The sequence below is a fragment of the Mustela putorius genome, unplaced genomic scaffold, assembly GCF_011764305.1.
Source record: "Mustela putorius furo isolate JIRA1106 unplaced genomic scaffold, ASM1176430v1.1 tig00000580_pilon_pilon_pilon, whole genome shotgun sequence".
NCBI classification, from domain to species: Eukaryota; Metazoa; Chordata; class Mammalia; order Carnivora; family Mustelidae; genus Mustela; species Mustela putorius.
Genome location: NW_025421423.1, coordinates 1,295,722 through 1,323,681, shown reverse-complemented (window position 1 = coordinate 1,323,681; position 27,960 = coordinate 1,295,722). Strand labels below are relative to the sequence as shown.

The 27,960-nt window shown below is 39.6% G+C and overlaps 1 protein-coding gene and 1 pseudogene across 4 annotated transcripts in view; both read right to left on the bottom strand.

Moving 5' to 3' along the window:
- The window catches only part of MELK (maternal embryonic leucine zipper kinase), an 88,683-nt gene that overhangs the window by 44,983 nt on the left and 15,740 nt on the right, over window positions 1–27,960 (bottom strand). For all 4 annotated transcript variants that reach the window (XM_045081573.1, XM_045081575.1, XM_045081574.1 and 1 more), the window contains 3 exons: window positions 26,288–26,356; window positions 24,438–24,530; window positions 17,977–18,075 (listed from right to left, as the gene is read on the bottom strand). In XM_045081573.1, coding sequence (XP_044937508.1) covers window positions 17,977–18,075; window positions 24,438–24,530; window positions 26,288–26,356 — 261 coding nt within the window. The remainder of the gene's footprint in view (window positions 1–17,976; window positions 18,076–24,437; window positions 24,531–26,287; window positions 26,357–27,960) is intronic.
- On the bottom strand, window positions 27,101–27,582 carry LOC106005340 (annotated as a pseudogene).

The following is a 27,960-nucleotide window of genomic DNA, read 5'->3' as shown; positions in this document are numbered from 1 at the left end:
GTACTTTTTCTTCAGTCCTTATCCCCTCTCATCATATTACATATTTACTTATTTATTTTCTGCCTTACTACAATAGAACGTAAGCTCCTTAAAGACAGGGATTTTGTCAGTACTGTTCTCAAATAACAGTGTCTGGCTCTAGCATATAGAAGGTATTCAATTAATATTTTTTTAGTAAATAAGGGAATGGGATGAAAAGCAAAAATTCCAAGAGAAAATGAACAAAGAATATTCATGGATAATATCCAAAACAAGAACTTTTAAATGGCCAACAAACATGAAAATATGTCCAAATAAATAAAATAGTAATTAAAAAGTAATAAAAAAGTAATAATTTAATAAAAAAAGTAATTAATTTAAACAAAAAGACAACATCTGTTGTCTATCAAACTGACAAACTTAAGAAAAGCACTATCCAGGGATGCCTGGGTGGCTCAGTCGGTTAAGCCAATCTTTAAAAAAAAAAAAAAAGAAAAACATTATCCAGTGTTAATAAGAGTTCAGGGACAAGAGTCTGAGGGTTTTGAAGGGGCAGGAGGTGGGAGGTGGGGGAACCAGGTGGTGGGTATTAGGGAGGGCACGGATTGCATGGAGCACTGGGTGTGGTGTAAAAACAATGAATACTGTTACGCTGAAAAGAAATTTAAAAAATTTTTTAAAAAGAGTACTTATATATATAGCTAGAGAATGTAAGCTTTCCTGGAAAATAATTTAGAAATACACATAAAAACACTCAAAATCGCATATCCTTGATCCAGCAATTTCACTCCCAAATTTATCCTAAGCAAATAATTTGGCATATAAAATACATGAACAGTAACATTCATCACAGAATTGTTTGTGATAACTTTGGAACATAATCTGCTGGTAAATTCCTGAGGGTCCCCCAAACTAATGAGAGAAGACAAAAAGCACTGAATAAGGCTCCTGAGCCAGAAATATAATACAGGTCCAGGGAGACAAGGGCAAGCACACATGCACACAGGAACACATGTGTGTACACGCAAACCCTACAGCAGTTAAAGAAGACTAGAAGGGTGGAGATAGGTAGATGGAGAATCTATCGACTAGCCCAAGCATTGCGGTTCTCTGCCCTTTTTTTTTTTTTTAAAGATTTTATTTATTTATTTGTCAGAGAGAGAGCACAAGCAGGCAGAGTGGCAGGCAGAGGCAGAGAGAAAAGTAGGCTCCCTGCTGAGCTAGGAGCCTGATGCAGGACTTGATGCCAGGACCCTGAGGTCACAATTTGAGCCCAAGGCAGCCACTTAACTGACGGAGCTACCCAGGCATCCCAGGTTCTCTGCTCTTATAAACTGTCCAGGACATCATCCTCACAAAAATCAGCCCAGCTCCAAGGCCATGGGAGAAACAGAAACGTATGGGTCACTCAGAGTCCTAGACTTACATGGCAGGTTAGATTTTGATTATGTTCAAGAAACAAGCAAAGTTCCAAAGAAGCGTTATCAAGCAATAAATTTCAAATGAAAAGGTGTCAATGTCAAAACAACTCCATCTTTGACTCAGCCTCTCTGATGAGAGCAGAGGGGCTGGCCTACAAAGTGTTCCCCAGAAAAGGCAAGAGCTTTCTTTCATTTACAAATGACATTTAATGTTATTAAATTTTTCAATCTCCTTTATCCAGAGCACTCAATATCATCCAGAGAGCCCATTCTTATTTACACCTTGCCAGTGCACCTTAACACTAGCCAGTGCTGGAAATTGAATTACAGTGATAAAGCCTTTAATTCACTTCTCCTTGCTCCTCCGTGCAGGCCTATCCCTGGCAAGAGGGCATTTTTAGATGCTTCAGCCAACTCTCTGGGACTGAGCAGTAAGTCACAGCTGCTGTTCGACTGGCTCTGAACCAGTTGGTCCCACCCTCCTATCTGAGCTCCTAACTCCTGAGATCAAGCCCTCGCATGATTCAAATCCTGGGTGTCTTAATTTGTTTTCTTTCTTAGCAACCTGACCATTTTTCTGTCCTCTCAAACAGTCGGGCTTGCTCTTGCCAGAGTCTCACAGCCTAGGGTAAGGACTCTATCTGCTTACACTGATCAAATGGTTATGACCTACCTAAATCTCCGATCACAACCTATTCCTATGGTGCCCTCTGTCATGTTTCATTCACTGGTCAGAACCCCCATGAAATCTGGGGGTCTCCTCTCATGCTGACAGTGGAGCCTTTAGCTGTTTACTCTCTGGACACCGCCTACACTGGGTGCAGTCCCAAACACATGTCCACCCAGAATGTGTAAATGCATTCTTATTTGGAAATAGAGTCTTCCACAGATGTAATCAAGTTAAGGTGAAGTCATACTGAGTAGGGGTGGGCCCTAAATCCAATATGACTGGTGTCCTTATAAAAGGAGGGAAATTGGGACACACACAAACACAGGGAAGTAGGCCATGTGAAGACAGAGGCAGAGACTGGAGTGATGCATCTACAATTCAATGCTTTCCAAGGTTTGCCAGCAAACACCAGAAGCTAGAAAGAGGCAAAGAAGGATTCTCCCCTAGAGCCTTCAGAGAGAACATGGCCCTACTGACACCTTGGACTTGAACTTCTAGACTCCAGAAATGTGAAAGAATGAGTTTTTGCTGTTTTAAGGCACTGCCTTGTAGTACTTTGTTATAATAACACCAGGAAATTATACACCATCTATAAGGGTCTACACATACCTCTCTCCCATCAGCGCATGCCCACCCCAAGGAAAGGTCTGATCCTAGGTTCTAGCCCTTTGTGGTCTGCTCCAACACAGATAATAGGCCCATCACCAGATCTGTCAACATAGAAGAAATGTCACGCCTTTAAATTCAGAAAGTACCACCCAAAACAAAAATACTCTTAACTAAAATCAGCAGTATTCTACAGAAACCAGATGTAAAAAGAAACATTCAGAATGAAGTACTGAAGAAGAAAATCTCCACTAGATTGATTCCAAGTTCCTCTTTGCCTCATTTTATCACCCCTTTTATCATCCCATCTTGAATTCATGACGAATCTTCATACAGATTCCCCCTACTGTGCTATCCCAAGTCCCCCACTAAGTTAGCACCACCAAAGCTATCCTAGCCAGAAAGAGGCAAGAATGGGTCAATGAAAAGCGTGGTGCTTGGAACACAGGAAACAGTAAGGGGCTGGAGTCAACATTACACGTGAATCCCAGCCTGCCTCTCGGTAGCTCCATGAACTTGTACATGTTATTTAATCTCTCTGGACCTATTTCCTAAGACAGTAGTCTTTGGAGATGAATTTCCTAGATTCAAATCCAGAATCTACCACTTCCTAGTCATATGGATCAGCTATTGAATCATGCTGTGCCTCAGTTTCCTCATCTGTACAAAGAAGCAAAATAATAGTACCTACTCCAAAAACTGTTGCTAGGATTCAGTGATTCAATATATATGAAGCACCGAACAGAGTGCCAGGCACACAGTAAGAACACCACATATGTTAGTTCTACTACTGTCACCTCTACAACTAAGGCTACTATTACTACTACTATTGTTACTATCTGTAAAACAAGTAATTCCACCCACAGGATTCTAAAAGGAATAAAAAAGAATATGTGAAAGCACTCAACACAATGCCCTGCACGTAAGAGACAATAAATGTTTGTTGAATCTGAAAGAAACAGGAGGGAGAGAGGGATGCCCAAAATAGTAACAGACCAGAGATGGGTATGTTAGCCAAAACCATGCCTGCCAGAGTGCTAAATACTCAGTACTGTAAGAAAGGCTACAGTTATTCTGGGGAATGCCACATGTCCTCCCAACAGAGCTATGCCCCACTGCAGCTGCCTCAGGACTGCCTGGTAAGGAATGCATCATCTAGTCAAGCCCTGCTCCCATTACATCTTGAAGTATACCCACCCACTTTCCCTGTTGGGACAGAAGAGCTATGGAGAGTACCATCTACGGTAAGTCATGAGGCCTGTGACCCATCACCAACACCCAACATCTTCAGCTTCATTCTTTGCACTGAGATACTGACAGTAATAGAATTCAGAGCCAAGTTCTACTGCCAGGCTTAACCCAGCCTCTTAATTGTACTTAACACTTTAAAACACACAAAACACTTGCATATATATTTTATCCTGTGCAGTAAGCAAGGATTATTAACCACATTACACAGATGAGAATACTAAGTCTCAACCAGGGAAATCAAGCACTTGTTCAATATTATAAAGTACTTGTTCTCAGCTGTGGGTGATTTTGTTCCCCAAAAGACATCTAACAGCATCTGGAGACCTTTTTATGTGTGCAACATGATATAATATATGTATATATTATGAAATGATTACCACCATAAGTTTAATTCATATCTATCACCACATATATTTACAAGGTTTGTTTGCCTAGTGTTTTTCTTGTGATAAAAACTTTTAAGATCGACTCTCTTATCAACTAGAGACTTCTTTTGTCATGACTTGGGAGCTACTACTGGCATCTAGTGGGTACAGGCCAGGGATGCTGCTAAACATCCTACAATGCATAGGACAGCCCCCATAACATAGAATTATCTAGTCCAAATTGTCAATAGTGTTGAAATTGAAAAACATTGTACAGAGCAAAACAGGGGTGGACATGGAACTAAGAGAGACATACGGTACTTTTTCTGTTGTACTATGCTGGAAAGTCTAAGAAAGCCTAGAGGTAAAAGGAAGAAAGGCTCCTTATTTCAATATTGGAAGTATACCCAAAGATCTAATGGTAAAGACCTTGAGATGAGCAATTCTATTGGGGAAGAATATCTCCATAAAAGGCCCTCTGTCAACCAGGGCTGTGCAACTTAACCCTCGTTTCTGCTCAGTCTTTAGAGAATTCTTGTTTATTTAAAGGACGATTACCTTGCAAATGAGAGCAAGAAATGGGTAATAGAGAAACCAAGCGGCAGTGGGGGGGGGGGTATGACACCCTGTGGGCTATGCAAGATAATCCTGAGAATTCTAGAGAGCTTGAAATTGTTCATTTTTCACATGGTTCTAAGAAAGGCAGGCAATCTTTCTAACACATAATTACAGTATATAGTCAACTCAATAATTGTAAAATATAATCTCATAAAAAGATAATGTGCCCATTTTCTTTAAAATTATAAATTATACTTGTTAGAAAGCAATTTTACTTGCAAGCTATTCAACTTTCATTTACTAAATTATTTATACTTCTTTAATATTTGTGTACCCAGAACTGGAGTACAGTCATGCTTGTCTCTCTTTTTTTTTTTTTTTAAGATTTTATTTATTTATTTGAGAGAAAGAGAGAGTGAGAGAGAGCATGAGAGGGGAGGAGGTCAGAGGGAGAAGCAGACTCCCCATGGAGCTGGGAGCCCGATGTGGGACTCGATCCTGGGACACCGGGATCATGACCTGAGCCGAAGGCAGCCGTCCAACCAACTAAACCACCCAAGCACCCAGTCATGCTTGTCTCTGAATGCAGTAATGGTAAATGAATATAGGTGACATTAATAAGATTAATACCCAATCTGCTGGTAATCATACTAGAAACTGCTGTTGAGCATTTTGGTTAAAACAGTCAACAAATGCAAAAGATAAACACAGTCTGCCTCTTAAACAAGAGTTACATATAGTGTGTCAAATATTGCTGGGTTTTCCAATCAGACCAAAAAGAACTGAAGGAAGTGTTATTCCCAAGTGAGGAATTTTAGAACATTCTAGGCAAAGATACATACTGCATGCAAGTGATACGACACCTTAATTAGATTCAACCAGCAGACTGTATTACACTGCGCCTCGGAACAATAGTTCTGAGCCAAGATTACAATAAATTTCAAAATCTATAATGTGTGAAATTAAATTCCACAATAATGCATAAAAGTCCTAATTTGAATCAATTTTCAACTTGCAAATACATGAAAAACTAAAAAATGGAATTCAGAGTAGGAGAAACAAAGAATATACAGTTATCAGTAAATAATATTAATTAGGAAGGTTAAATCTCTACTGAACAAGAATTAGATATTTTCTACCATATTCATTCCAATGCATAAATATCTGATTTACCAAAAATATCAGAATATCCCTCAAAGGATTAAAACAAACAAACAAACAAATGTAGAGAACACTGAAGACTGTATGTTGGTACATTCCCCATGCGCTGGAGAAATAATACATTAATAACCAAGGGCATTGATTCCATGGCTGCCATATGAATGTGAACCTGAAGTAGCAGCAAGTGAAAGCAAATAGACAGTATGGAAACTTAGGTCCAGATACGTTGACCAAAAAAAAAAAAAAAGAAAGAAAAGAAAAACAAAGCTTAGAGTTAAGTCAGTAAATGAGAAACACCATGGATCTAATGTAGTTCAATTTCTGTAAGGCCACTAATGGTCACTCAGCTCATCTTTGTGGATAACACCACAAAACTTTGGTTAACTGTACTTTATAGGGACCAAAACCCAATTCTCTAAATACCTATTCTATTCAGTTGTTTTTTTTTTTTTAAGAAGATTTTATTTATTTATTTGACAGAGATCACAAGTAGGCAGAGAGAGAGAGAGAGAGGAGGAAGCAGGTTCTCCGCTGAGCAGAGAGCCCGACGTGGGACTTGATCCCAGGACCCTGAGATCATGATCCGAGCTGAAGGCAGAGGCTTAACCACTGAGCCACCCAGGCGCCCCCTCTATTCAGTTTTTTAATTGACAACTTGGATTAGAGCTATTTAAGAAACGTGCGAAGGGGTACAATGCTGGGAGAGACAAGTGATACTGATTTATGAGGGCAGAATCAAGATTTAAAATTTCAACAGAAATCCCAGGCTGAAACAAACAAAGGAACATAAATGGAAACAAAGAAAAGTCAGACAACTTACAGCTACTCAGAGCTAGAACGGACCTTCAAATGACTGATCTGACTGCAAGGCTCTAACACTACTGATAAAGAAAACAAGGACTCACCTAAATTGCTCCACCAGCAGTGACACCGAAAGTGAGTTAAAAAGCTGATGCACAATAATATGAATTAGGAGAATTAACTGGTAGTCTTGGTAAATCTGACAAGTTGGGGTGTTTGATACTATTCCCAAGTGAATGGACACAAAAAGAAGTTCGGTATTGGAGTCACTTTCCCACCTAGGAGTCTATGATTCTCTGGAGACTAGTAACTACAAAGTTGAGAAACAGTATTTCAGGATGGTTAAGAGAACTAGCTTGGAGCTTGACAAGCTGAGTTCAAACCTCTCTGCCACTTACCAGCCAAAAGACTCTGAGTAAGTTATTTAAAGTCTCTGCCCCTTAGTTTCCTCATCTATAAGAGGAGTAGAGTAATAGTAACTAGGCCACTTAGAGAATGACAAGAGAAGCTCATGAATATTAAGAACTACTTTTATAACAAGAGAATAAGAATATCCATGCCAGCAAACATTTTATTTTTCCTAAGAATCCACATGAAAGGGTCATGAAAATACAAAACATACACACTTCAGAATGCTCTCTCCCCTTGGAAGTAAAAAAAAAAGGAGTAGAGGAATAAAGCACAAAAATCAACAACAAGGTGTGCCTGGCTGTCTCAGTCAGTGGAGCATGTGACTCGATCTCAGGATTGTGAGTTCAAGCTCCACATGGCGGATAAAGATTATCTGAAAAACAGAATCTTTAAAAAAAAAAATCAACAATTAAAAAAATTGATGCGGATGCTCTACGCAGCAGAGACTTCGTCACAACTCAAGCAAACATACAACTCCACTGCTGTAGACAGACTCAGACTTCACTGGAGAAGGCATCTCCTCCACTTCTCACATCAGTTTTAGGGTTTCAAAACTCACACAGAACTTCATCAGTCTACTTTTTTTTTTCAATTTTCTTTTCTTTCTTTCTTTTTTTTTTTTTTTAAAGATTTTATTTATTTATTTGACAGAGGGAGAGAGATCACAAGTAGGCAGAGAGGCAGGCAGAGAGAAAGGGGGAAGCAGGCTCCACACTGAGCAAAGAGCCTGATGTGGGCCTCGATCCCAGGACCGTGAGATCATGACCTGAGCCAAAGGCAGAGGCTTAACCCTCTGAGCTGCCTCAGCGCCCATCATTCTACTTTTTTTCTTTTTAAGATTTTATTTAATTATTTGACAGAGATCACAAGTAGGCAGAGAGGCAGGCAGAGAGAGAGAGAAGAGAAAGCAGGCTTCCTGCCAAGCAGAGAGCCCGATGTGGGGCTCGATCCCAGAACCCTGTGATTGTGACCAGAGCCAAAGGCAGAGGCTTTAACCCCCTGAGCCACCATCCTTCTACTTTTTAAAAATTTATTACTAGAAAACCAAATTCAACAGCCTACTAAAAGAATTATACACCAATACCAAGTCAGATTTATGTAAACCCTGGAATGCAAGGAAGGTTCAACATACACAAATGAATACACATTATACATCACATTAACAGAATGAAGGAGAAAAAAAAAATACATGATGTCAGCTGATGCAGAAAAGTCATTTGACAGAAATCAAACCCTTTCATGATAAAAACATTCAATAAACAGAAATAAAGAGGCAACTACCTCAAAATAACAAAAGTCATAAATGAAAAATCCATAGCTAGTATCATACTCAGTGGGGAAAGACTGAAAGCTTTTCCTGCAAGACCAGGAACAAGACAAGGATGGCCACTCTCACCACTTCCACTCAACACAGTACTAGAAGTCCTAATCAGAACTATTAGGCAAGAGGTAAAAACCTGGGCACCTGGGTGGCTCAGTGGGTTAAAGTCTCTGCCTTGGGCTCAGGTCATGATCCCAGGGTCCTGGGATCGAGTCCCACATTAGGCTCTCTGCTCAGCGGGGAGCCTGCTTCCTCCTCTCTCTCTGCTTGCCTCTCTGCCTAGTTGTGATCTCTGGCTGTCAAATGAATAAAAAAAATTAAAAAAAAAAAAAGAAGTAAAAACCTTACATGATTCAAAATTTAAAAGAGCATAGAATGAAAAGTCTTCCCTTCGTTCCTCTCTCCCAATTTTTCTCTCGAAAAAGAGCAGCAGGGGCGCCTGGGTGGCTCAGAGGGTTAAGCCTTTGCCTTCGGCTCATGTCATGATCTCAGGGTTCTGGGATGGAGCCCCGCATCAGGCTCTCTGCTCAGCAAGGAGCCTGCTTCCCCCTCTCTCTCTGTCTGCCTCTCTGCCTACTTGTAATCTGTCTGTCAAATAAATAAAATCTAAAAAAAAAAGAACAGCAACTACAACAACTTGTGTCCCCTTCTATGTATGAGTAAATAACACAAATATGCCTCCCTTTCCTTCATTTTTACAAAAATAACAGTACAGTATACATACTATTCTAACCTTGCTTTTCCCCACAACGATCTATCTTGGGGGTCAGTCAAAACAGTAAAAAGCTTCCTCGTTTATTTGTATGGCTATAGAACATTCTATTATAAAAAAGTACAGTAATTTAATAGTAGTGTTTTTCAAAAGAAAAAGAAGCACTATTAACGCTCACAAACACACAAAAAATTAAGAAATAAAAACATGGACAAGCAGTAAATAAGTGTGTTTCTAGGCTATGAACATAAAGACCCTCTGAAAGGACTGGAATTTCATACAACTGAAAGAGCACCCAAGGCCAGGTCAGCAATCCTGGCTCATTCATTTTCCATTATTAATAGCACAGATATGTTACCAAGTCATCCCTTTTTAAAATGGAATAGACCTTATTACATCAAATTATGGACACATTAGCTTTCCAAACATTCCACTTAAACAGTACGCCAGGGAAAAAAGTCATAGTAGAATAGCCGGAAAAATTCTAGAGGAAAAACAGAATAATAAGAAAAGGCTAATTCTACCAGACATAAAATAAATTGTATAATAAAGATACAGCAACTAAAACAATTATGTATCAGATGAATAGACAAAAAGTACAATAAAATAAAAATTCCAGAAAAAGAAATACGTAAATGTAGAAATTTAATACATAATAAAACCATCCTTTCAAATCAATGGGAAAATGATGGATTATTCAATAAGCAGTCCTGGGACAACCAATTACTTATTTTAGAATAAGTAAGTAATAATTTATTTAAAAATAAAAGATCCCTAGAAACTATCACAGATCAGAGAGGGCTAAGAAGATATGACAACTAAATATAACATAGTACCCCGGCAGAATCTTAGAATAGAAAAAGGGCATTAGAGAAAAACTAATGAAACTGGACCAAAGTACAGAATTCAGTTAATATTAATGTACCAATGCTGGTTCTTTAGTTGTAACAAGATATTAATAATAGGAAAAACTGAGTGAGGGATACATGGGAATGTTGTACTGTCTCTGCAAATTTCCTGTATATCTAAAACTATTTTAAAATAAAAATTAGGCTGAAGGGGCACCTGGGTGGCTCAGTGGGTTGCCTCTGCCTTCAGCTCAGGTCATGATCTCAGGGTCCTGGGATCGAGCCCCGAATCGGGCTCTCTGCTCAGCAGGAAGTCTGCTTCCCCTGCTCTCTCTGCCTGCCTCTCTGCCTACCTGTGATCTGTCAATAAACAAATAAAATATTTTTTAAAAATTGGGCTGAAAAAGAAAAAAACTGAGTCTCTATTACTTCTTATACCAATACTAATTTCTGGTAGACCAAAAAATTAGTATTTAAAAAATTTAAAATTATTAGGGGCCAACCTGGCTCATCGGTGGAATGTGCAACTCCTCACACTTGGGGCTGTGAATTTGAGCCCCATGTTGGGTGTAGGTTACTTAATAATATCTCCGCCTTCCCCCCAAAATAAAAAAAGCTAATGATACTAGAAAAAAGCATGAAGAAAAAAAACTAAAATATATAGGGATATCTGGTGTCTCAGTTGATTAAGCAGCTGCCTTCAGCTCAGGTCATGATCCCAGCATCCTGGGATCAAGTCCCACATTAGGTTCCTTACTCAGCGGGGAGCCTGCTTCTCCCTCTTCCCCTCCCCCACTGCTGTGCTCTCTCTGACAAATAAATAAATAAAATCTTAAAAAAAAATCCTAAAATATACATATTTTAACACACAGGACAAAAGTTAATTTCCTTGGGATGCTCTACGAGATGGAATAACCATGTCATAGGATATACCTGGCATCCAGAGGAATAAGCCTCTGGATGCAGACCACCTGAATTCAAATCCCAGTTCTATCAATAATTGGCCGAATAGCTTCAAGCAACTATTTTCCTGCTCTCTGCTTCACTTTCCTCATCTTTAAAAAAGGGTATGATAGGGGCGCCTGGGTGGCTCAGTGGGTTAAGCCTCTGCCTTCGGCTCGGGTCATGATCCCAGGGGCCTGGGATCGAGTCCCGCATTGGGCTCTCTGCTCAGCAGGGAGCCTGCTTCTCCTCATCTCTCTCTGTCTGTCTCTCTGCCTATTTGTGATCTCTCTCTCTGTCAAATAAATAAATAAAATCTTTAGAAAAAAAAAAAAAGGGTATGATAACAGTACCTACCTCAGTGGACTATCGTGTGGATTACATGAGTTAATCCATGTAGAATGCATAGACAACACTTGGCTCATAGTAAATACTCAATGAATGGTAGTAATTAGAAAATAACCTAAAATATTCAATAAGAAAATGGCTAGACAAACTATTTGTAAAAATGAATTAATGTTATATGTACAATGGTACATACTGTTGAGTAAAGACAAATACAGGATTATATTAGTATGGTACCATTTATGTTAAGAAAAAATACAAAATACTAGAAATACAAATTAAAGTTCCAAAAGAACCAAAGTGATAATAGTAATTACCTATGTGAGAGGTCAAGAGAACTTCAGTTATCTGTAATGTTTTAATTCTTGATACAGAAAATATTTTTATGCACTGCTTATATAATTGTGTAAAAATTAATTTTTAAAAATGATGTACCTAAACTTAGAATCAAAGAAATTTCATAATGAATACTACACAGCCATTAAAAAAACAATGAAAACCTATACATAGTACAAATATGAAACAATCTTCAAAGTAAGGCGTTAAATTTAAAAAGGAGGGGCATCTGTGTGCCTCAGTCAGTTAGCATCTGCCTTCAGCTCAGGTCATGATCCCAAGGTCCTGAAATCTGAGTCCCACGTCAGGCTCCTTGCTCAGCAGGAGCCTGTTTATCCCTCTCCTCTCTGATCCTGCTTTCTCTGTCTCTCACTATATCTGTGTGTGTCTCTCTCTCAAATAAATAAGTAAAATCTTTATAAATAAATAAATAAATAAATAGATTTTAAAAGTCGGGGGTTCACCTGGGTGGTTCAATCATCTAGGCATCAGACTTTTAGTTTCATCTCAGGTCATGATCTCAGGATTGAATGGATCCTGATCGAGCCCCACATCAGGCTCCGTGCTTGGTGCAGAGTCTGCTTGAGATTCTCCCTCTCCCTCTGCCTGCCCCTGCTCGCTCTCTCACTAAAATAAACAAATATTTAAAAATAAAACAAAAAGGAAGAAAGGAGAAGGGGGCAAGGTCCATTCACTATGTGGATTATACAATCCCAAAGGATATATACAGATATATAAAAGTTTGTATAAGTACAGCTAATTCCTACAAATGTATAAAAGAAATCTCTAAATAGTTGTCTCTGTGGTAGAAAATAGAGGCCTAAGCAAATGGGAAGTTTTTTGTTTTGGGTTGGTTTTTTTAATATATACTCCTTAGTAATGTTTTAGCTTTTTACCTAACATACATTCTTTGTTTTTCATTATAAAAACAATTAACTGAATGTTAGTTTCTTGATAAACTACAAGCCTAAGCATTTTAGACCAATATTCTAGAAAGGGAGTAGGCAGGCTCTAGGGAGGACCATTCTACTACAGATCACAAACACTAAGCCAGGAGTCAGCAAATTTTTTCTGAAAAGGAACAGATAGTAAATAGTTCTGGTTTTGTGGGCCATACAATCTCTGTCACAACTACTCAATTCCACCAACTATTGTGCAAAAGCAGCCACAGACAATATGTAAACAAACAGCTATGGCTATATTCCAATAAAATTTTATTTAAACGAACAGGTAGTGGGCCAGATTTGGCTGGTAGGTCACAGTTTGCCAACCTCTATATCACCTGGGCAAAAAGACTGACTGAAGTTCAACCTTTCTTTGCCTTTGGCACTCTAGAAAGGAGTAAGTTAAGCTACAGCACAGATCAGCACAGATTTGGAGCTATTCACACACCTGTGCATCACGCTTCTAACTCAATAGTCAGACTTGGTAGGAACAATTCCATGATAGATCAACTACTATTTCCAATAGGATAAGACAACAATATATCCTGACCTCAATCCTTGGTCCATCTATCCCTTCTGCTTAACTTGTACCTACTGCCTTGATATAACTTGGAATAGCTGAATGCACGCCCATCTGCCAAGCAGTCTTCTTACATGTGGATTACATTTTAACATTGCAAATCAAAGATTACAGCCTGTCTAATCATCATTATAAAAAAGAAATATAATTATTCTAAAATCAAAGTTTATAGTTGGTAAATGCATACAGTATCTCATTTTGTTTTACTAGGTGGATATCCATGGGGTATATAGAAATTAGACTGTCCAAAGTCAGACATCTTTACTGAGCCTTTGCATGGCCAAGGTAAATATTCAAAACTTTTCCTGGATAAAAAAAAATTTTTTAAAGATTTTTATTTATTTATTTGACAGAGAGAGAGAGAGAGAGATCACAAGTAGGCAGAGAGGCAGGCAGAGAGCTAGAGGGGGGAAGCAGGCTCCCTGCTGAGCAGAGAGCCCCATGCGGGGCTTGATCCCAGGACCCCAGGACTATGACCTGAGCCAAAGGCAGAGGCTTTAATCCACTGAGCCACCCAGGCACCCCCTGGATAAAATTATTATAATGATCTTTTCTGGCATAATGTCGTACTATGATTCCTGTACTTATCATCAAGAAGTCAATAATCCTCAGAAGTCTCCATCTTCACAAAACAATGTCAATTCTAGCTCTTGTTACACTGACAGTTGCTTTTGCCCCTAGCATAGCCATAACTTCAGGAAATTCCATTCATGTGAAAAAACTGGAAAGGGAATAGCATAAATAGATACATTATAAAATTCCTTATACAAGCAAAATTTTAAAAAGGTACATAAAAATCTGATATATACTTTGCCACTGATAAATAATCTTTTATGAATTAACTCTGAGAAATTAGACAAAATGGGCACATTCTTTGTGTTAAAAACTGAACTGAAACTCATTTGAGATAAAAGGGGTTAGTTTAACGAAACAATAATAGGAAAAATACCCCTCATTTAACTTTATGGGACTAGTCGGGGTGCCTGGGTGGCTCAGTGGGTTGAAGCCTCTGCCTTCGGCTCTGGTCATGATCCCGGGGTCCTGGGATCGAGCCCCGCATCGGGCTCTCTGCTCAGCAGGGAGCCTGCTTCCCTTCCTCTCTCTCTCCCCGCCTCTCTGCCTACTTGTGATCTCTGTCAAATAAATAAATAAGGGGCGCCTGGGTGGCTCAGTGGGTTAAAGCCTCTGCCTTCGGCTCAGGTCAGGATCTCAAGGTCCTGGGATCGAGCCCCGCATCGGGCTCTCTGCTCAGCAGGGAGCCTGCTTCCCCCTCTCTCTCTGCCTGCCTCTCTGCCTACTTGTGATCTCTGTCAAATAAATAAATAAATATCTTTTTAAAATAAATAAATAAAATTTTTAAAAAAGACTTTATGGGACTAGTAAAATCTTAAAACCAAAAACAAACAAACAAATAAAACAGTTTAAGAAAAAAAAAGTACATACTAATATCTGAACAAATTTTAAGTCCTGGACAAAATACTGGCAAACCAAAGTTGGACATGTATATGGATAAGGGTGAACATTTATCAAGCACTACTCTGAATGCTGTGCACAGCTTAATGCATTTAATCCAAACAACCCTAGACTATAAAAACTATCATTCCATCCATTTTCTATAGGAAGAAACTAAGACTCAAAAGGCTCAGTAATTTGCCATATTCTGTCCACAGACAGAAGCAGAGATCTTGGATTTTAAAAATACCATGGAGGGGTGCCTGGGTGGCTCAGTGGGTTAAGCCTCTGCCTTTGGCTCAGGTCATGGTCTCAGGGTCCTGGGATCGAGCCCCACGTTGGGCTCTCTGCTCTGCGGGGAGCCTGCTTCCTTCCCCCTCTCTCTCTGCCTGCCTCTCTGCCTACTTGTGATCTCTCTGTCAAATAAATAAAATCTTAAAAAAAAAAAAAAAAACCATGGAGATTCTTATTTAATTGCTCTGGGGGCCAGACCCAATATATTTTAAAGTACTCCAAATGATGCTAATATGCAGAGAAATTACATCGACAGCCAAGGCAGAAGAAGTTTTAGTCAAGATTTAAATATGAAACAAGAAGCAGAAGTAAGAAAACATAATTTATAAGATCCTTTCCAACAGTGACTTTCTAGGATTATGTGTTCCCACACTGTCTTTCTAGAATTTTAACGGTATATAAGATTTAATGCTATACCACCAAATAGATCCAATTCTAGTTCATCTAGGAGAAATATGTTTGTCAGTTTCTTTGGCATGGAATTCCAAAAAAAAGAGTGAGGTAAAATATACTAGTAGTTACAGTACTAAAATTATTTTCAGAACAAGAAACATAGCTCTACTACTTTAAAGAAAAGAGCAGCAAAAAGAGTGAATTATTGGGGTGCCTGGGTGGCTCAGTGGGTTACGCCTCTGCCTTCAGCTCAGTTCATGATCTCAGGGTCCTGGGATCGAGCCTTGCATCGGGCTTTCTGCTCAGTAGGGAGCCTGCTTCCCCCCTTCTCTCTGCCTGCCTCTCTGCCTGCTTGTGACCTCTCTCTGTCAAATAAATAAATAAAATCTTAAAAAAAAAAAAAGAATATTGAAGAGCCCAACCTAATTCTTTTTTTTTAAAGCATAGCTAGATAATTGTTGCTGAGCTGCCCAAAGACCAGTCTCCAACCCACTCCATTTCTGTTCTAAGCAAAGCTGAAGCAATAAAGCGATCCAACCACTACTCTCGTATGCTGCTGGGAGCAGAGTAGGCTATGGCTCTATGTAGTCAGGAACTGTGGCCACCATGAGCCACCAGAGCCAAAGCAACCGCTACTATCCTATAAAGCCAAAAGAAGGCTTCTGGAGAAGGGAAAGAAATAAATACAGGCTGTTAGCTACTAGTCCCAGGAAGCCGGCTGCCAGCTACTGCCCCATCATTCTCCCCTTCCCAAGGAGAAGCACGTGCCCACACAATTCCCCAAAGCAGTGCTAACAGCTACCGTGAACCGAGCATCCATCAGAGCTCCTTAGCCTTCAAAGAGTTGGAACTACCACCATTCCATCTCTTCCCAAAACTATTCTTTGTCATTCTGGCATGGATTTTAAAGGCTTTTCCAGGATGGGATATAGGAAATAATAAGTCAAATAAATTTAAAAACTGAAGATTGAACTCAGTGCCCTTAAACTTGTTCTATAGGGCAAGAAATGAGCCAACCGGAATTCCCACTTCCATTTGGTGTAACACATCCAAAGAACGAGAGTTGATTTGGTAGTCTCCCTCCCTAAAGGGTGCTGGAAACCCAGCGGTCCAGCCACAGAAAACGTCAGACAGTTTTCCCTCATGCTTCTCCAATCTTCTGTCTTTGCTCATACTGTCTACTCCATCAGCATGCTCTCTCCCACATCCTTTTCTGAAGTACTTCCACCCTTTTTTGAAAGCCCTACTCAAACCTCACTTCCTAGAACATGTTCTCCCACACGCCTTACCCATTCCTGTATTAGCCTCATTTATATCTCTGTTATAATATGGCATCCCTGACCCTTCACTCTTTTTAGATAGTCTTGTATCTGTCTCCAACAAGAATGAAATGGACAATGATCAAGTTTTACAGATCCCTGTTCATGCCTTCCAATATCTCATACAAAGACGACCTTTGGAAATACTTGTTCAACAGAACTGAATTCAAACTTTGTGGAGAGAAGCTGCTCCGCTGGTCTGACCCTGGTTTGCTAGGGGCACAAAATGGTGTTCTTTCTTCCTCTTTACATATCTTCTTGTATTAGCTTGCTTTGAACATGAAATCGTTGAAAAGAATTTTACTGTTTTCCTTGCTATACATGATTTTGAGGATTTTTTTAATTGAATATAATTCACATAACTTATCACCCTTTCAAAGTGTTCAGTTCAATAATTTTTAGTATATTCACAAAGCTATGCGATCATTGCCACTGTGTAATTCCAGAATGCTCTCAGCCCCCCAAAATAAACCCTATATCATTAGCAGTTACTCCCCCACTGCTACTCCATCCACAACACCCACAACCACAAATCTACTTCCTGTCTCTGATAGATAACGATTTTAACAAAGCTAACAGTACTCTTAACTATAGTTCTATTATACCTTAAAGCCAAATGTTACCTTCAAAAAGAAACCGTTTCTCTTATTTTGTCAGAATTCAATAGAAGAATGTGATTTAACCCAGTAAATTACTAAAGTATTATTTCGGGATACAAAATAAAAACTGTTAGCAGAAAAATCATCTTACTTTTGTTTTTGTCTCATTGAGCTACTTACTGAAGCAGTATAATACACACACAGAACAGTATACATATTATAAGGGCACACCTGGACAAGTTTTCAAAAACTGAATACACAAGTATAACCAGCACCCAGATCAAGAAACACAACAGAGGGGTGCCTGGGTGGATCAGTGGGTCAAGCCTCTGCCTTTGGCTCAGGTCATGATCTCAGGGTCCTGGGATCGAGTCCCACATCGAGCTTTCTGCTCGGTGGGGAGCCTGCTTCCCCCTCTCTCTCTGCCTGCCTCTCTGCCTACTAGTGATCTTTCTCGTCAAGTAAATAAATAAAATCTTAAAAAGAAAAGAAAAACAACAGAAACCCCTGACCCCTCTTCCATTCATTCCTTCCTCCAAACCATAACCCCCATCTTGTCTTCTAACAGCACACATTACTTTTACCTGTTTTTGTACTTTTATGGATAGAAGCAAATAGTATGCAGTACAGAACTTTTACACTGAAATCCTATGCCTTGTCATACTCACCATAATCTTCTTGTACAAAGCCATGACATTATCATCATCGAATGGTAGAAAGCCACACATAAGTACATATAAGAGTATGCCCATACTCCAAACGTCTGCCTGAGGAGAAAAAAATAATGTAAAAAAAACATTTAGAGCATATTACAGAAGGGCAGTACACTTAACAAAAATCACAGAATCTTAGAGAACTGAAAAAGAGCACAGAGACCATCCAATTCAGCCTGCTGCTTCCACAGACAGGGAAGCTAGAGGTCAGAAAGGAAGGCTTGTTTGAAGTTACCCAGTCAATGGCAGGCCACCCAGCTGGGTCTCCTGACTCAGTTCATGCGCTTTCTTCCAATGTTGGATTCTAACACTTAAGAGAAAATAATTCCCAGTTGGCTGGGCTGGATAGGACATGATAAGGAAGGAGACAGAGCCAGCCTCTGATTCGGGAAGACAATTCTATAGTGCTATTGAGGGCTTATTACAGGTGAGGATTATATAAACATGCACGAGGATGTCAAAACAAGTCTTAAAATTTACTTCTAACAATCTGCAAATGTGACTAAACTGTGCTGTAAAGTCCTCTCTATGTAAAGAAACCTTAATAAAGTTCAGCAATTGACTTCTCAAATACAGATGCTAGAAATTAGCCTGCCAGCACAAACACCCCTACAAATCTCAAAATCCTAGAAAGAAGCTTAACCTTTACATAAGATATCCGTGTGTCCTCTGAGTCCTAAGCACTACCTACTTACTCAAGCGGTATTTGGCCTTAGTCAATAATGACGCCACTGTTGGCTGAGGACAAGTCACAGCTCCCACCCTCACTTGAGCCTTAGGAAAATTTTAAGAGGTAAAAAGGGCAGCATTTTTTAAAAAATTTTATTTATTTATTTGACAGAGAGAGCAAGAGAGCACAAGCAGGCAGAGCAGCAGAGGGAGAGAGAGAAGCAGGCTCCCCACGGAGCAGGGAACCCGATGTGGGGCTCAATCCCAGGACCCTGGGATCATGACCTGAGCCGAAGGCAGTTGCTTAACCAACTGAGCCACCCAGGCACCCCAAGCATTTTTTTTTTTAAAGCAGGAAGTGTTGGGCAGAGGAGAGAAACCGTTAAAATAACTCAAGCAGCATCACATCTAGGTAGTGCCCATACTAAGTAACCCAAATCTAACCCAGTCCTGTCCACCAAATCATATGAAATTATTAAAATGTCCCAAGGAAATAATTTACTTTCAGGCAAACACCTGATTTCTTCTTCCAAGTTGCAAGAGGTCAGAAATTAACAATTTATGCCTCAGAGATGTGAAATAATTAATCCATAAATTAAGCCTTGATAGCATAGCACTCCTGATCAGGGTGCTAAATTCAAAGCAAAACAGACTGCACAGGAAGAAGTGGGCTAGCATGGCTTCATCAAATCTTTTAAGAAGAGGTCAACAGAGATTATGTCTGAGGTCACATAAAAAGATAAAGAAAATCAACAACCTCTTAGAAATCTACCAAAGCCTACTAGAGAGAAAAACAACAGAAAAAGTATTCCTCAGTTAACTCATCCAAACACCTTTCCTGCACTGTTTTGAACTGGATATGAGAATAAATTAATCAAGTAAAATTATAAGCCAAAGCAAATGCAAGCAAATCCATACGCTACCAATTGCCGAATAAGAAAAAAATAATAACGATGATGATGATCAGAGGGAGGAGGGGTTTGAAACCATTTCCTGTGAGAAATCACTGAAGCGATTAGAGATATTTATTAGAGATATGGGACATTCCTTAAAGCATGATCTGGACCATGAACAACAGAACTACCTAACGTACTTATTTTAGAATGAAGATTCTTTTCCTTATTCTTTTTTTTGTTTTAGCCCCGCCTTAGAAAACAGAACCAGGGCACCTGGGTGGCTCAGGTCATGATCCTGGAGACCCAGGATCCAGTCCTACAGCAGGTTCCCTGCTCAAAGCAAAGTTGACTTCTCTCTCTGACCCTCCCCCATCTCGTGCTCTCTCTCTCTCCCATTCTCTCTCTCTCAAATAAATAAATAAAATCGTTTTTAAAAAAAGAAAAAGGAAAAAAGAAAACAATCAAAATCTGTTAAGCATACAGGACTGAGCTCTACATTTTTTAACAAGTGCCTCATACAATTCCTTGGGACACTCTCCTAGAAGGATAGAAAGTCAAACTAAAATGAACAAGAGAGGTGCCTGGGTAGCTCAGTCAGTTAACTGACCTATTCTCCTCTAAGGTCACAATCTCCAGGTGAGAGAATGAGCCTCGCATGCAGGCATGCAGCCTGCTTTAGATTTTCTCTCTACCTCCCCCTCTGCCCCTCCCCCAATCTGCTTTTCCTCGTTCTCTCTCCAAAATTAAATTAAATTAAATTAAAATAGACAAGAAAACACCTGAAGATCCCATAGGAAAATCTCATATGCATTCAAACCAGCAGGGTCTCACAACCAGTTCTCTAAGAATCTTGTGAGCATTAGGCATATAATTACCGCTCCCCCTAGGAGACTAGACGGAACAGTGGAAAAATACAGGGTGGTGAGTGGAAGGATGGGTGAAATAGGTGAAGGGGTTAAAGAGTACACTTATCATGATGAGCACTGAGTAATGTATTACTGAGTCACTATACTGGACACCTGAAATTAATATAACGCCATATGTTAACTATACTGGAATTAAAACTTGTTTTAAATGTAGAAAAAAGGGCACCTGGGTGGCTCAGAGGGTTAAGTCTCTGCCTTTGGCTCAGGTCATGATATCAAGGTCCTGGGATCAAGCAGGGCATTAGGCTCTCTGCTCAGTGGTGAGCCTGCTTCCCCCTCTTTCTCTGCCTGCCTCTCTGCCTAATTGTGATCTCTTTCAAATAAGTAAATAAAATCTTTTTTTTTAAATATAAAAAAAAAAAAACGTCTATTCAAAAAAACTATTATGGAGGGCCTGGGTGGCTCAGTCGGTTAAGCGGCTGTCTTTGGCTCAGGTCATGATCTCAGGGTCCTGGGATCGAGCCCCGAATTAAGGCTCTCTGCTCAGTGGGGAATCTGCTTCTCCCTCTCCCACTCCCTCTGCCTCTGCCCCTGACTCGTGCTCACTCTCTCTCCCTCTCTCTCTCTCAAATAAATAAATAAAATCTTTAAGAAAATTATTATATAATAAAAAAGAGAAAGTAGGGGTACACAGTAAAGCCTCGCTCTGTTCAAATGTTGACCTGTAGTTACCAACTATGTGACCCCGAAGAGGCACTTAATTTCTGAGCCTCAATTTCTTCAACTTCTTTATCTTAACTTAATGAAATGAGTAGTGGTATTCACTCCAAAGGATTTTTGTGGACATAAAGAATTTATTTATTTTTAATTTTTTGTATTTATTTGTTTGAGAGAGAGAGAGGACAAGTGCCCTGCAGGTGAGTGGGAGGAACAGAGTGGGGGAGGGAGAGGGAGGAAGAATGTGAAGTAGACTCCTCACTGAGTGCAGAGCCCAGATGCAGGGTTGGGTCAGACTACAGAGAGATCATGATCTAAGTTCAAACCAAGAGTAGGAAGCTCGAGCGACTATGCCACCCAGGTGCCCTAGGATCTCTGTGGATATAAATGACAATTATAAAAAATATCTTGTATAAGGAACCCTGTAGACTGTTGTAGGAATGTAAAATGTTGCTGCCACTATGGAAAACAGTATGGCAGTTTCTCAAAAAATTAAAAATAGAGTTACTAGGGCATCTGGGTGGTCAGTTAAGCATCTGACTTCAGCTCAGGTCATGATCTCAGGGTCTCAGAATTGAGTCCCATGGTGGGCTCCCCGTGCAGAGGGAAGTCTGCTTGTCCCTTTCCCTACTCCCTGCTCTTGCTCTTTTGCTCGCTCACTCTCTCTCTCAAACAAAAAAATAAAGATTTTATTTATTTATTTGATAGACAGACAGCACAAGTCGGCAGAGGGGCAGGCAGAGAGAGAGGGGAAAGCAAGGCTCCCTACTGAGCAGAGAGCCTGATGTGGGGCTCAATCCCAGGACCCTGGGATCATGACCTGAGCGGAAGGCAGAGGCTTAACCCACTGAGCCACCCAGGCGCACCCCCCCCAAAAAAGATTTTTTTTTCCTTTTTAAGTTTGAATAATATACCATTGTGTATATATACCCCATTTTGTTTATTCATTCATCCAGGGATGGACCAACTGAGACACCTAGGCCCCCCCAAAAAGGAAAAAATTCTGGCACATGCTACAACATGGATAAGCCTTGAAGACATTATGCTAAGTGAAATAAGTCAGTCATGAAAAGACAAATATTGTATGCCCCCACTTTATAAGGTACCTAGAATAGTCACATTCACACAGAAAGTAAAAGGGTGGCTGCCAGCAATGGAAGAAGGGATGAATAGAGAGTAATTATTTAATGATATAGAGTTTCATTTTGCAAAATGGAAAGAGCTCTGGAGATTATTTGCACAACGATATGAACCTAACACTACTGAACTGTACACTTAAAAATGGTTAAAATGGTTTAAGAAAAAAAAAGTTAAGATGGTAAAATTTTACCACAACTGAAAAAGAAAATGACCTAGCATGATTCCAAAATCATGCTAAATGGTTAGTTAAATGCTAAATCATGCTAAATGGTCATGTTAAATGCTCAGTGAAAGTTTGTTCCTTTCCCTACAACTCACTGAGAAAACCACAACATCCCCTTTGTGCTGTATCTGCCAAAAATGCTAACTTGAATCTAACCATAAGCTTCACACAAACTCAAATTGAGAGACTTTCTACAAAATAACGAGCTTCCTCAAAAACATCAAGGTCAAAAATGGAGAAAGGGTAAAGAACTCTTCCAGGTTAAAGAAGACCAAAGAAACATAACAACAAATGCATTACATGATCCTCAACTCAATCCTGGACCAGAGGGAAAATATAGCTAAGGACATTAGTGATATGATTAGCAGCATGGAAATATGAATTATGGATTAAATAAATTGTATCGATGTTAAATTCCCTGATTTTGAGAACTAAAGTATGGGTATAAAAGAGAAGGTCCTCGCTTTTAGGAAATATATGCAGTACATAATGATAAAAGGGTATAAGGTCTAACACTTACTCTCAATTGGTTCAAGAAAGAATAGACATATATACAAACATAGAGAATGATCAAGCAAATAGGGAAAAATGTAAACAACTGTGAATATAACTAAACATATACAGAAGTTCCTCATTCCCTATCTGCAACTATTCCTAACTGTGAAATTATATCCAACTAAAAGTCACCAAAACAAGTCAGTTCCCGTCTTCTCTTGTTATAAATAAAGTTAATGGACATATGTCAAAGTTTCTCTGACATAACACTAGCTCCAAGACATTCCACATAAAAAGGGGACTCCGTAGGCAAGGCAAATCAAGACCTGCTGTTCTCTGTGATGTTCCCCAAAGGACAACATTGTACAAGAACATATTAAAGATTTGGAGATGTCCAGGGGCCTCTGGGTGGCTCAGTCAGTTAAGCATCTGCCTTTGGCTCATGTCATGATCCCGGGATCCTGGGATTGGGTCCCGCATTGCTTCTCCCTCCGCCCACTCCCCCCTCCCTACTTGTTCTCTCTGCTGTCTTTCTCGAAAATAAAATCTTAAAAATAAAGTAAAATAGAGGTGCCTGGGTGGCTCAGTGGGTTAAAGCCTCTGCCTTCAGCTCAGGTCATGATCCCAGGATCCTGGGATCGAGCCCCGCATCCGGCTCTCTGCTCAGCAGGGAGCCTTGCTTTCCCCTCTCTCTCTGCCTGCCACTCTGCCTACTTCTGATCTGTCAAATAAATAGATAAAATCTTTTAAAAAAATAAAAAATTTTTAAATTTTAAAAATTTTTAAAAAATAAATAAATAAAGTAAAATAAAATAAAAGATTTGGCGATGTCCTGAACTAAAGAAAACTGTTCAATCCAGCATTTCCTGAGCTTTTGATACCTAAACCTTGTTTGCCTTATGATATTAATATCAGCAAAATTAGTATTCCAGACACTGGAAAGGGCTGACTAGCTTGTAGTAGCAAATAGTAAGTAAAAAAGCAATTCCCAGGCCTTTTGAGCTTGGGCCTCCTACACAGGACTGCAGGCCTCAGATAGTCGGCTATGAACAAAGTGCAAGTTTTCTCAGAGCTAGCCAGCATCAAGAGCTCTGCTCTTGTGGCCCTGTGCTCTTCCTGGCTGGACTAAGCACTCTAAACTATGGTACTGTTTAACACAAAAACAACCACAACAAGGACACCAGAAATGTATCCCTGCTTCATAAGTATACTATGTCTTATTATATTTATTGCAAGTTATTCATTTTATGTGTTACTTTATATCTTACTCTCTGAATAAATTGAACCCTTTGAAGAACAAGATTATTTCTTACCTTATTGTAATATCCCCAATGCACAATGCCTGGCTCACTTAGAAATCACCAATAAATATATATTGATTATATACTGAGTTAATCAGTGAATGAGTACCTCTGACCCCAGATAGGATTTGCCTTGTATTAATTCAGGTGCTGCATAAGCAAGACTCCCACAGCATGTCTGCAAATGGTAATCCTTATTACCCTGCCAATAAGAAAAAACGAAAGACTCATTAGTTACAGGCCTTACAAAATCAAAACCATGATAAACATTCTTTTGGCACAACCAAAGAGAAGCTAGATGAAGGATTACCCCGAAGAGACTCTGCGGCCAACTCAATACTCTGCCCATACGCATGCAAACACATGTAGTTCCCTCCTTTTGGGATTTGCAGCATCACTGCAACCCAGCATGAACAAAATCCTTTTCCCCTTAGTTCAGTTAAGTCAGGTTCATACTTTCCTAGACGTCTACTCACATACTAATCGGCTTACCAGACACCCAAGCACTCAGTGTCTTCCCATCCCCCAAGTACTCAAAGAAAAGGGGCTATTTTTTTCCTGGACCCTAATTCAAATACCAAATCTTTACAAATACAGAAGCTTGGCTTCTCTGAGAGGGGAGGGAGGGACCTGCTGCACAAAACAGCATCTCAGGAGCCTGTGTTCTAGACCCAGTTTTAACACAGATCACAGCCTGAACTTCCAGAACTGTGAAAATGAGGGATCTGCCCAACATCCTCTGCTCTCCCACAGAATATCAAGACAGAATGGAAATGATACAACCACCCAATGCTTGTATAGTCTTACAACTTGCAAACGACTTGGGAGATTGCGAAATTTCATTTACAACTGCAACAACATGCCCAGAAGTGAACTCCTCAGCAGAAAGCGGAGGCAATCCTCTCTCAGCCAAGCCTGCTTTTTTTAGATGGTGTCTGTGTGGGTCGAATCTGTGGCAGCCATAAATAAAAGCTAATGGAGTCTGTCACAAACCTTTTCCACTGCCTCCTATGGAGAACATGACTTAAACCAGTTTATCTGCTTAAAGTATGTTTTATCTTTATATGGCTGCTGATCAAAAAAATGCCTTATAGCATTTGAATCCCAGACACAAGACTCCATTGACAATCTCTGAAGAGCCAAGGGAAGGAGAGGAAAAATCAGAAAGAATCAAACATTCAGCTGAAGGGGGAAAATCTGCTTCCCTTTGCATTTAGCTCATTCTGACGGGGGCAGGAAATAATCATGGGACTGCAAAGGGCTGAGACAGGTCTGCGATTTCAACATTCTTAATGAGTGTAGACAGCTCATTTTAGAGACCGTGAGTGCCATCATTAGAGAACTCAGGAGGAAGCCTCCAACAGGCAGCCACACAGGAGCTCTGCAGATAGCACAGCTGGGAAGTTCAAAGTCACCTCAAAGAGAAGATACACTGGAGAACACCAGTATTTAACTGTGGAGTGCAAATTAAGGAAACATAAAACAGGATAAATTTAAAAGTGCATATGGACTTCTTTCTTCTTCTTTTATTAAAAAAGGGGACTGTCTCTCAAAATGTAACTGTTAGTTATAAAACCACTTGGATTAAAAAAAAGACCTGCACTAAATTCCCAAAACTCCTATTTAAATGAACAAAAGCATCATCTAGTGGCAACATACTCAAACTGCAAAACATGATCAATTCAGAATTCACGTTATAATGACCTCATGTTACCTTGGCACTACAAATTCAGAGCATACCCACTGGGTCTTCAGTGGACCAACCCCACACCTAGAGCGGTGGTTCTCAATCTTGGCTACATACAAGAATCATCTAGAGAACTTCTAAAAGGGATGAAATTTAACGTTCTTAATGGATGCTACTAGGCTCAATAAAATCTAAGTGGGAGTCACTGCAAGATAACATACTAAAAGGTGCATTTACAAAGGAAATAAATGTGTTTTGATTTCTGTACTTACCTTGGGTTTCGCACAGAGACCAAAGTCAATCAGCTTTACTTTATGATATTCATCAAACAACAAATTTTCCTGGGAAAACAAAGATATTTTCGTTAACTGTGTATTGACTTCCTTATATCACATCCTACCTCTAGCCATTTCTAAAAACAATTTTTAAACATATATGCTTTTCTTTTACATATAAGACATTTATTTCCAGAGTATTTCCCATAGTAGGCTTTTAAAAAATAGAAAGGAAATTTAGGTGTTCTGGGGGAACTTATGCAAGGACTAACAGATTTTAGGGGGAGAAATCCTTTACATATCTATAGTATATATATTTAGGACAAAAGCAAACACTATAAAAGTATAAAAACAGGGGGTGCCTGGGTGGCTCAGTGGGTTAAAGCCTCTGTCTTTGGCTTGGGTCATGATCCCAGGGTCCTGAGATCGAGCCCTGCATTGGGCTCTCTGCTCAGCAGGGAGCCTGCTTCCCCCTCTCTCTCTGCCTACTTGTGATCTCTGTCTGTGAAATGAATAAATAAAATCTTTTTTTTTAAAAAGTGTAAAAACAGGGGCGCCTGGGTGGCTCAGTGGGTTAAGCCGCTCCCTTCGGCTCAGGTCATGATCTCAGGGTCCTGGGATCGAGTCCCGCATCGGGCTCTCTGCTCAGCAGGGAGCCTGCTTCCTCCTCTCTCTCTCTGCCTACTTGTGATCTCTCTCTGTCAAATAAATAAATAAAATCTTTTAAAAAAATTAAAAAAATTAAAAAATAAAATAAAAAGTGTAAAAACAAACAAAAAGATGCAAATGCAATACATTTTGGCTGGAATTTCAGAGTTTTTTTTTCTTCTCTTTCCCCTTTACTTCAAGAGTTATAAATATTTTGAAGCAGCATATATTATTGCACTTGTGGTTTTTTGTTGTGCAGTTAATGAACTTGAGTGTCTGGACAACTGGGGATCATCTATTTAGCCTTCCCATTCTTTTGTTTCTTCTTTGATGAGTTTGGCCAACAAGATTATAGACTTCTTGAGCTTTGCACCACACATTCACAACAAGACAGCCTTGCCATCTGAGATTCTCAACAGAACTTGGAGTATAACAGAATTGGAGTTGGCTGATGACAGCAGAGCTACCTAGCTTTTCAATAAGGAAGTTACACATATTTTGCATTTTTCCAAATTCAGGAAATGTAATGCAGACTTCTGCTTCCATATGATAAGCATTTCTTCTAAAACCCTTTGTCACAGTTACATTTCTGCCTGCAGACCCTGCCGCTAGAGGTTCTGTGTGATGTTGTCCAGGCAGCAGCAAAACCAATAAATAAGATTTAAGATTGTTTATATTAAACAGTCTGGGAACAATAGAATGAAAATCATTAAAAAAGAATGAAATGAAATGAAAAGAAGTATAGAAGGGGAAAGAGGAGGAATGTTGATAATGATCCTGCTTCCCCTCAAGACACTTTAACATAAACCATTTTCTCCTTGGTGCTCTGAAGTTCAACTACAAGCAAACAGAGTGTGTGCTAAACCAAAAGAATGAACTCAAATCAAAGGACTGGGGTATAAACAGAGAAAAAGGATAGTAGCATTGCCGTATTTTGCCAACCAATTCTAGGTCCCTGACCCTAATATCAAGTAACATAAAATCCACGTTCACCATCGTTCATATTAGTCAGAGCTTGCAGA